The sequence below is a fragment of the Lontra canadensis genome, unplaced genomic scaffold, assembly GCF_010015895.1.
Source record: "Lontra canadensis isolate GAN:19392208 unplaced genomic scaffold, GSC_riverotter_1.0 scaffold1, whole genome shotgun sequence".
Lineage (NCBI taxonomy): Eukaryota > Metazoa > Chordata > Mammalia > Carnivora > Mustelidae > Lontra > Lontra canadensis.
This window is the reverse complement of record NW_022630995.1, coordinates 48,149,320-48,160,690: the sequence shown is the minus strand read 5'-3', so window position 1 is coordinate 48,160,690 and position 11,371 is coordinate 48,149,320. Positions and strand designations below refer to the sequence as shown.

At 36.0% G+C, this 11,371-nt stretch overlaps 1 protein-coding gene across 1 annotated transcript in view; it reads right to left on the bottom strand.

The window, feature by feature from the left end:
• Window positions 1–3,138: 3,138 nt before the first annotated feature.
• The window catches only part of DHX15 (DEAH-box helicase 15), a 56,507-nt gene continuing 48,274 nt past the window's right edge, over window positions 3,139–11,371 (bottom strand). Inside the window, exons 12-14 of the mRNA XM_032854025.1 lie at window positions 6,845–7,035; window positions 4,912–5,081; window positions 3,139–3,716 (exon numbers count right to left, since the gene is read on the bottom strand). Coding sequence (XP_032709916.1) covers window positions 3,599–3,716; window positions 4,912–5,081; window positions 6,845–7,035 — 479 coding nt within the window. The 3' untranslated portion in view covers window positions 3,139–3,598. The remainder of the gene's footprint in view (window positions 3,717–4,911; window positions 5,082–6,844; window positions 7,036–11,371) is intronic.

Here is an 11,371-nt window from a genome sequence, read left to right as displayed (position 1 = left end):
AGCCAGTGTACACCAAGAGAAGTAATTAGAAGTCACCGCAGCAACAAGGTCTCAATAAATGCATTTGTCTTGGCAATGAAGGATAACACCTGTGCAACAGTGTACCTACAGGGCCATTTTGTCCACAGGTCCAAGCACTAGCTAATGCACCACAAAAACTGCCTGGGAACACCACTCCTCCCTGACTTTCTCTAATATAAAAATAAAATATAAAAAATATAAAATTCAAATTCCTGTGTAAATATGTACCTACCAAACCTGTCAACTTTACTTTTAAACTCAGTATTGATAAAAACAGCATCTGAAACAATGTTGGTTGTAGGTTGGTTTCACACTGTTATAATTCTAGAACCTTTAAAAAAAATGTACTTGAGATATTCCTAACCCAACTATTTAGGAAGACACTGTTCTTGTGTGTGTAAATTTTTTAAACATTATTTAACGAGCAATACAGAGATGCATTAAAAAGTAGGAGTGAGGTCTCTAAGATGAACACTGTCCACGGTCTTGTGACAGTCTTTTCCCAGCCCTGAGCCACATCCAAAATTACCACATAACTGGATGCCTTAAATTTTTTTTTTTTTTTAGATTTTGTTTATTCATTTGACAGAGATCACAAGTAGGCAGAGAGGCAGGCAGAGAGAGAGGAGGAAGCAGGCTCCCTGCTGAGCAGAGAGCCAGATGCGGGGCTTGATCCCAGGACTCCGGGATTGTGACCTGAGCTGAAGGCAGAGGCTTTAACCCACTGAGCCACCCAGGCGCCCCTAACTGGATGCCTTAAATTTACATTAAAATTAACATGAGCCAAAAGTACGCTGTGGTTGTTCAAAAGGTTAATGTAATCATAAGCTACATTAACAGAAGTGATGTCATGTCTGGTCCCCTGAGAAATATACAAGTTCCACTGCTCTCTGCCCAGTTTAAAACCACAGAACTGACTACGGTCCAGAGAATATCTAGCAGAGGTTAATCAGGGATGTTCAAGATATCTAGAAATGGTATCAAAGAGAAGGGTGAGGGGAAAACAGGCTATTCAGCCTAAATCAGGGTAAAGGAAGAAGACAGTTAAGTATCTAAATAGCATCGTGCAGTAAAACAAACATCCTTATTTAACTAACTTTGCTCTAGAAGCAAGAATTAGAAACAATTAGTCAGAAAGAAAAATTTCAGCTCAGCATTTCTAGCAGAACTATTAAGATGTCTTTGAAAGTAATGGTTTGCTTTAACGTGTATGAGCAGAAAGGATGGCCATTAAAATTATTCAGAAGGGAATCTCAAGGTGTTTGTGTTACCTTACAAACCTGAAGTTCTAGGACTAAGTCATATGGACTTATGACTCGTAAGGGCTGTGGCTTAGTGGACTGACTGTAGAGTGTATGTTATCCTGTCCTACTCCCCCAAGTTGTGTTCATTTCTACAACTTATAGCCAAAGGCCTTCCTTTCTTATGCTACATTCACAACAAAAAGTAGCTCTACTATTTTGAGAAGTGAGGAGACCTCTTCAGAAAAAATCTTCAGTAAGATTTTCTGAATTATTATGGAAAAATCTTTAAATTTAATTTTCTTCTACAGAACCACTGGGGATTCATTTGATAGTTTTAACCACCTATGGAAACAAGGGAAATTATAACTGCTTCTGTATTCTGCTGCCAAACCTATGGAAAAGGGGTTAGAGGACACAAATTTTAAAGCCATTCTTTTGCCAAAAACTTCAGTGCGTAAGACTCAAAGCTTTGGTCAGATATGGCCAGCCTCACAAAACTCCATGGTGCAGTGGGCATGACAACGGAATCAAAGAGCTCAACCTGCTCCACTGTTTCCATGGCCACTCCCAGTGCACACTCATCACTTATAAGACGGAAAGAGTACTCACTGTTCCTAGAAACTCTGCCAATGCCAAACTTCCTTCTTTACATCAGAGCTCTGCAACTTAAGTTTCTCTTTAAGAAAACCTAATGGTCTAATTTAGAATTTTAAAAAGCACAAGATTAAACAACACATACACTACACTGAGATCTATTTAAAACTAGGTAATGGTCAGATTATAAAAATATGCAACTGGGAAAAAAAATGCAACGTTTAATACTTTGGCAAAAGCTGCCTGCTTAGGAGTAACAGTCTGACCAAGTGCCGAGACTTTCTTAACATAAAAATATTCTAGCAGATAATTTGTCAATACTTAAACTGGGATAAATTTTTAACCAATTTAAATGCAACCTAAATATTATTTCACCATGTACATTATCCCATGGGAAGAACATCAGGCACTTAGAGAAATGTATTAACTCTTAAAAGCCACCAGCATAATTTAATAACAGCTACCTATATACTAAAAAGTATTTAGCCTGAAAAACTTTAATTTGCTCAATTAACTCCGTTAAAGCACATAAGATATATGCTACAAAATATATTTAAACTCTAACTAAAAACACCTGTACATTTCCTTTAACATTTAAATATTTGTGTATGGGGTGGTGGGTAAGAATAGAAAAAGGGAGTCCAGAAATTAAGGAGTACAGTATTTACTCTTCAAGTGAAAGGAACGGATTTATTACAGGCCCCTTAAGGGATCACACCGAACACCTCATTTGCTGTTAAAAAAGTTTTTAACTTGTCTACTACCTGTTACAGGGAACAGAAAGCCAAGTTTACATTTTAACACACTTTACTAATCACTCTTGTACACTGTGTAAAATATCCAACTCTAAGATCTACAGTGTAACATCATTCCCTACTATTAATTTAATACAAATAAACATCTGTTTCAGAGGATAGGGTGTTGAGAAGGTTTCTCTAAGTATAATAAAAAGATCTGCTAAAAATGTGGTAACAAATCAGCCTTATGAAATGAACTTTAAGACGAAGAGAAAGCTATTCTTTCGTTATTCAGTCCTTGGAGAGCCAATTTTGAATGAAAACACACACTTTTATCCCATTAGATCACACCTTGTTTAATTAACAAAGTACCATGCTATCACCTTAAAAATATTGCTTTAATGACCATTTTATCTAAGGAGCAGTAGCCTTTGTGTAAAGATGCTAAATACGAAATCATAGTATACTTACAATTAAAAAACAAGCCCCACACTTGAGAAGAAGCCATATTTAGAGAGACTAGAACAAAGATATCAAAGTGCTTTGGCTGAAATTAGTATAAATAGACTTTATTGAAGTCAGTGCCTCTGTACTGAGACAGAAGATTGTGTCTACATAAGCACAAGTTGTAACATTTCACAACTTCTAAAAGGAATGTCAACAATTACAACGATCATGCATACCATGGTCGATAATCACATTTTAGAAGCATTTTCAACCATTTCTAAAGAAATGCTTATAACATTGTTATATATAGAACTACTTTCAATAAACTGCAAAACATTGATCGACTTTTCCAGTATGAGCTACAGTGTCAACACAAAAGGGAGGCATAAATGTTTAATTTATGAAATCAGAATGGAATATTTACTGTAAAGAAAAATTAAAAAGCTTTCAAATAAAGGCCATTATTGAACCAACGTGAAGAGCACAACTTGAACTTTTGAGTTCATTCATCTTTTAAAGCTGTCCTCTGAATAACTTCAGTTCTAAGCACTGAATTCAGTACTGTGAATATTCCTTGGATTGAAGTTTGGCAATGATGCGGTCCAACTGTCTCTTTGCTTCACACTGTGGGAAATTGCTCATGTCATAATATTGAGGGGCAATTTTCACCAACCTGTCCAGAAGGGGGGGGAAAAATTACCAAATTATCATTTAATTAAAGACTAGAGTTGCTAACAGGATAGGAATTACTCATTAATATACTGATGAACAAAGGTAAATCTACAAATCCAAATCAACATTACAACTGCAAACGCCTAATCCATACAAACACTACTTTTAGAAGTGCATTACTTTCACAAGCTGTAAAATTTTCTGATGTTGGACTTTCCATAACTTTAAAAAAAAAAAAAAAAGCTCAAGACAAATCCTTTCAAAAACCTTTCTCACATTAACATAAAGTTATTAAAATAAGGTCTTAATTTCTTCACTCTAGAACACTATTTTGACCAACCAAGGTTATAGTAGTACAGGTTCTATATGAGAAATATCTTTGCATTCAAATGATTGTATCTTCTCAAAGTTTACTAACCATAAATATAGATCTACACCCCAAAGAATTCACTTGAATCTTTTTTAATGTTTAGCCATACAATTTTTTCTCAACAAAGAATTTAAGATAAAATGGTAATGTCCTACACAAGTGTCAAAAGTCATAAATCTGTGCAGGAAAGAAGCCTCACAATATCTAGCAAGTAACAGCAACTAAAATTAGTGCTTTCAGTCCCACCATTCTTGGCTGACATCTCCTATGGTAAGTTACAGAATGGATTCTGGTAAACCAACCAACCAACCAAACCAAAAACCAGACATACAAAAGGGGAGTGGTGGTAATTTTGCTTAAAATAACACAATCAGTTCCTATAACAATCTACAAATCAAATATGCTAAGATACAACAAGACATGTAGTTTTTATGTTTGCTTACTGACTCTCTTTAAAGCATCAACATATAAATAGTTCAGAGCTAATGATAAAAGACTGTTTCAAGTACAGTACCAGGACACTTGAATTGATCACAACAAAATAGCTCCTAGGACACTCCTGAAGCTAGTCAACTATAATTTTATATTTGGCTTCAAATCCTGCCCATGCCCATACCAACAATCCCACCATCCTCTTAGCAAAGCAAAGATTCTAAGAGATCAAACATACTATCAGATCAAGGCCCCATACCTAAACATGGGAGCACATATCCTGAGCTGATGAGAAAGAACATTAAGTTCCAGGATAGGACTAGTGCAACAAAGTCAGATTCCATTCTGAGCAAAAATGCTAACAAAAACTGTTAGAACAAAGGGTGGTACTTACCATTCTGGCTTGATATCTGTACACGTCCGGATGTAATTCTTTGTTGTAAGAACAAACTCATTATAAAGCACCCATTCAGGCTTGTGGTCAAGAACAGTAGAGGGATGCAACTGAACCACCTGGTTATCTTTCACAGTTAAGTAATGCCCTGTTCGTTCTAAATGTGCCACCTGAAACCAAAATCCAGTAAATTAATACAATGCTCTTGATGTGCTACTTATAAAGCAAAAGTGGTATAAAGCCACCTATACAATTAGAACAGGCAGGCCTCAACTTTTGCTTTGTATTCATTATTTTTATCACTGTCTTATAAAGCAGGGGATCAGCAAATTACTGCATGCCAAATCCAACTCATTGTCTGCATTTGTTAAGGTCTATCAGCCAAAAATGGTCCATCTGTCTTTAAAGAATTGGGGGGCGGGGACAACAACAAAAGAACAGTACTTGGTAACCAATGAAAATCATGTAATCTGAATTTCAGGGTCCATAAATAAAGTTTCACTGGAACACATGGATGTGGATTTGCCCATGGCCACATCTGCACTGCGAGGGCAGGCAGGGCTAAGCAGTTTGAACAGTGACCTAATGGGCCCGTGGAGCCTTATATATACACTATCTAGTCCTTCTTGCCTTAATCTATCTAGAGTGGGATCCTTAGTGCCAGGGGGCAACTGTGTATTAGATGAACAATTACTGGAACATTCGTGATTAAGATGGAAAAATAAAGCAAAAGGTAGTCTACAAAGAAAATATAACAAGAATGGAGCAGAGAAAGGTGCACGTGCTTCTTGCCTCCATTTATTCTATCTATAATCAAACACATCAACTGGTGGAACTTATCTACCATTTAATTAGCTAACACTGAAACAGATGATGATATGCCTTTTCCAATTCTAGAATTATAGTAATATGAAGAATGTGTATGAATGACAGAAATGAAGAATTATTAATAAAGAACAGAAAAATGAACTCCATTTCCTTCAATAAATAATTACTAAGCACCTATTTAGATGCCAGGTACTATACTGGATGCCCTGTTTCTAACCAAGTTTAACTTTTACAGAAGCAGAAATCTATACTGTTTGAGGCAGGCCACATCTTGCTTAACAGACATAGCCAAAATAGAGAATGAACAAACAGGAAACAGAAGTGATGATTAAAATCAATCCAATCAGGGACGCCTGGGTGGCTCAGTTGGTTGAGCAGCTGCCTTGGGCTCAGGTCATGATCCCAGCGTCCTGGGATCGAGTCCCACATCGGGCTCCTTGCTCGGCAGGGAGCCTACTTCTCCCTCTGCCTGCCATTCTGTCTGCCTGTGCTCGCTCTCCCTCTCTCTCTCTGGCAAATAAATAAATAAAATCTTTAAAAAAAAAAAAATCAATCCAATCACAAGTAATGGATTGATTGTTTTCAATTTTACCACCAGGGAATGAGTTTTTAAACATAATTTGTTTAAAATCCCTTAAGGGGCACCTGGGTGGCTCAGTGGGTTAAGCCTCTGCCTTCAGCTCAGGTCATGATCCCAGGCGCCTGGGATCAAGTCTCGCATCGGGCTCTCTGCTCAGCAGGGAGACTGCTTCTCATCTCTCTCTGTCTCTCTGCCTACTTGTGATCTCTCTCTCTGTCAAATAAATAAAATCTTAAAAAAAAAAAAAAAAAAAGACTGCTAATTAAAGAGTAATTCCAAAACAATTTCTACATAAATGGATTACTAACTTTGTCATTTAATGAGTTAATCTGTCACTCATTTTTTTAGACACACAAAATTTCTTGGTATATTATTAGTTCAGTCCAAAATCCGGACATAACAATTAAAATCAATATTCAAAGACATTCTTTAACTTGTTTAAGTAGATTTAAAGGGCTGTTATAGAAAGCAAACACTATTATATAAACATTTAATTATACACGCATGCATGTATTAGCCACATACCTGCATAAAATACCCAGTAACCAAAGCTTTTCTTATATTAATATAATAGTCCCTGCTTGTAAAGTCAGTACTTCGACGAGGCAAATTAAATCTGTCCATAATTCGTGATAGCTGCTGGCGTACATTATCTGCTGACATCAGGGACCTGTAGTTAATGAAGTTGTCATAACACCACTGAACCGATTCATGATCTACAAAGTTGGAGGGAGGGGAAAAAAGAGGGGATGTGAATTATCCATATAGGTATATCATCTAATTAAAAAGAAAAATCATTACTAAGAATAAAATAAGTAATATAGAAAGGAGAATTAGACACATCAGTGTTATAAAAGAACCACAATGTTATCAACTTTCCTAAAAATCTATAGTGAAGTTCAAAATTAGAAATAGCACTAAGGTTTCTGGCTACTGGATTTTGTGATTTTGAATAAAGTATTTTTGATGAAGTTACATCACCCATTAACACCCACCTGGTTGTTTCTCATATAGTCTAACAGACAAAGATGGGTTGAGGGAATGTGATAAAATGTCATGTCTTCCTCATTTTCAAAGAAGGACAGACTTAGATTAAGATTACCAAATATAATTTAGAAGTCGTAAAACTGAATTCAAATGACTACTACATAATTTTTATTTAACTACTTCTGAGCTAGAGCACAAATCTAGAGCTAAATATTTAAAAGTTTCACTGCAACCCACGTGCCTTTTAATGGAGGACAAACAAGATTTAAAATATAAGTGGTAAAGCACTCCTTAATCCCAACCACCTATTTTTTTTTAACTCCTCCCTCTGCCCCCTCGCCTCTGGTAACCATCATGCTGTTCTCTATAATTAAGAGTCGGTTTCTCGATTTGATCCTATCTTATTTTTTCCTTTTGCTTGTTTTCTTAAATTCCAAGTGAGTGAAATCATATGGTACTTGTCTTTCTCTGACTTATTTCACTTCGCATTATACTCTCTAGCTCTGTCCTTATCACTGAAAATACCAAGAATTCATTCTTTTTTATGGCTGAGTAATATTCCCCTATACACACACACCTCCATGTCATCTTTACCCATTTATCAATCAATGGACACTTGGGCTGCTTCTATATGTTGACTATTATAAAATACTGCTGCTATAAACACAGGGATGAATGTATCCCTTTACTGAACATCTGAAACTAATATAATACTATATGCCAACTAACTAGAATTAAAATAAAAACTGGAATAAAAAACTAAAGAGCTAGACTATAAAAGTAAAAAAAAAAAATACAAGTGATATAGTTTATAAGGATTCTGGAATCCCCACTCATGTTTAATAAGCAAGTCTTACTATTATTAATAAACAAAGCTAAACACTTCAAATAATTTCACTGCATGTATTTATTACCAAAGGGCTATTTCTCTACTGATGAATCCTTGACAAGCTTCCAACCAATCCACTGTTTGCTCATTTAAGCAAAGAGCTCAAACTGCAGCATAATATAAAATATTATACAGTGACATTTTTATGTCCTGGAGAGTCACAATGGAAAACTTCATCATTTACTTCATAGGCCTTTTGATAAATAAACCTAAGAGGGTTACTGTGAAATGGGGGGCGGAGGGAGGGAATCTTAAAATCGGAACTATGTTAATCCTTCTGCAGCTTCTGTAATATACATTAATCTTTGGCACACTCTTTTCTCCTTAGTTCTAGGATTCTACCAATTGTAACATACAACATCTTAATTGCTTTTCAAAGGAACAACATATATTAATCAGTGTCTGCTCGTTACAAAATGCAGCCACATTTCAGAAAGGATGGGTGGGCAGGTGAGGTAGTAAAATGGATCTTTTAAATTAAAGAACTGATGTGTAAAAGTCATTAACCCATGTAGAATGAGAATAAGTATCCATCTGAACTTACTGACATTTAAAACAAAGCACCAACCAAGTATCTTCAGGAGATAACACAAAGAGAAGAAAGTATGCTTTAGAGGCATCCTCGCTTATGCTGGTGCAACGTACGGAGCTGAAACGCAATGGAAATGTCCACACTGAGACAGTAAGAAAGGGGGCCCTTGAAAAGGGCAGCTGATTTGCATACTCTGATCTGAAGTATAGCTTTTCTGAGGTTCTAAAGTTCAGAACTCATAACCCCTAAAGAGAATACTCTTTAGGGTAACAAAATGGCAATTTTAAGTGGTCAAGATAAACACTATCTGGCAGTACTACAAGTACTTTCTAAATTTGTGAGAAATAAGTTGATAAATGGGAAAAATAAAATCCAAAATTGGAAATATTTTAAAATAATGCTAGCTATAAATTTCTTAACCAATACAGCAGAACTACTTTTAAGATCTAAAGTCAAATCATTTCAGAGTGAAATCAGATACATAGACAAATCAAGGTGTTCCAAGATAATTTAAATCTAGTTGTTTCTCAAAAGTGTTATTTCAGAGACGCCTGGGTGGCTCAGTCAGTTAAACATCCAATTCTCAACTTCCAGCTCAGGTCTTGATTTTAGGGTCCTGAGAGGGAGCCCCACAATGGGCTCCAAGCTCACAGTGGAGTGTGCTTAAGATTCTCCTCTCCCTCTGCCTCTACACCCCTCTGCTCACGTGCATGCCCATGCGCGCTCTCCTCTCTAAATTTATTTTTTAAATAAACATATAGTATATCAATATGAATTTTAGCTTTTCTATGTAATCAGCCACTGTCATTGTCTCCGATAAGATAGTTCCTCTTGACCAGTATCTGAAACACGGTTGCTATACTTAACGTTTCAATTAACAACATAACAAACATAGCATCATTTAAAAATCATTAGTGAAAACATTCCAAATTCAATAAAGGGATATGAAATGTTCAAATATTATGCAGAGATCTGGAAGTCCGATATTATTTTTTAAACAGCTCCCTTTATTTGAAAAAATGACAGGCAGTAATTAAAGGCTAAATCCTTTGACTACTGGGGACACTTCTATTAAATGTTCATTCTGTTTACTTTGACCTTATTTATTACAAGTATATGGAGTAAAAGGTCTAAAAACACCCAACAGCTTACCATCCCTATGGCAGTGAGAAGCGTGTAGTAGACAAGGATCAAGCATCTAGAGAATGGATGCTACCTCTCTAATTCATGACACTCCTTCTCGTAGTCTTACTAAGAAGCGGTAGGATAAAGCTTTTATAGATTATCTACTGTTCAATATTTTCATAGAAAGCTTCCAACTACCAATATGTAAAGAAAAAAGCATTATTTACTAATTTTATCATGTGAAACAGTAAACAACGCAAATTTCAAAAACTGAATTGTTACATTCATACTTAAAATCTAAATACACAGCTCTATACTATCAAACATAAACTTCATTCTCAAAGCAACTGATGAAATCCAAATACACCAACTGCTGCGCTTATATAACTTAAAAAACTTAATAGTTATTTAAAGAGAACTTAAATAACAAAATAACACAATCTCCTAACTTAAAAGAACATTAAAATGTCTTGTGATACATACATGGTAAAAACCCAAGCTGCTCCATTAGAAATCTTTTAATTTCCACTTAAAACAGTATTTTAATGATATCAAAGGATTTTGAGAACCAAGATGGACATGAATCTGCTCCTTCTCAAGACCTTCCCCTCTGCAGCCTCCCCGTCAGTTAACAGGTTATGTGCCTGGTGGTCACATAGTCCACCACCAACCACCATGACACCACCTGTCTGATACACACAGGAATATAGTGTATTTCTTGGATTGACCTAACCTATCAGGAACAGTCTTTAACATTATGCATTATCAGTACACTGGACACAAGAGGAATAATATAAATGTTCTGAAGTCAACTGTGTACTGGCCTTCATTTTTTATTTTAACCTGATATTTACCAATTCTATTCAACTCATAGTGAAGTTCATGTGTAACACACAGACATGCAGCACTTTGGCAGCTATGCTCTTTGTTCCACTTACTGGCTCTGCAGCATTTTTGGACTCTGAGATAAATAAATTCATCCCCACCCAAAAGAGATGTACCAAAATGAACAGACAATTTTAGGAGTGTAAATAGATTTTTAGAAGATAACAAAAATGAGTTACAAATAAAACGACGCGTAAAACCTGAATTTGAGCCACTGTATTTCCTTGTTCTCAAACAAATGGAAAGAATGTTTTTCATGTCACTAAACAGTCTCTGAAAACGATTTAAAGTTAGAACAGGGCACCTGGATGGCTCAGTCAGTTAACTGTCTGCCTTCAGCTCAGGTCATGATCCCTGGATCCTGGGATCAAGCCCCTCATTTTGGCTCCCTGCTCAGCAGGGAGTCTGCTTCTCCCTACCCCCCCGCCCCCGACCTGTGTTCTTTCTTTCTCTCTCTTTCAAATAAATGTAAGAGAAGAGAAGAGAAGACAAGACAAGACAAGAAGAAAAGAAAAGCTAAGCTAGAACAGTACAGAATAAATCACTGAACCACCTTTTTATTGGTGGGCATTAAGACAGTTCCCCCCTACCCTTTTTACTATCACATATAATTCTGGGATGAAATCTTTTAATT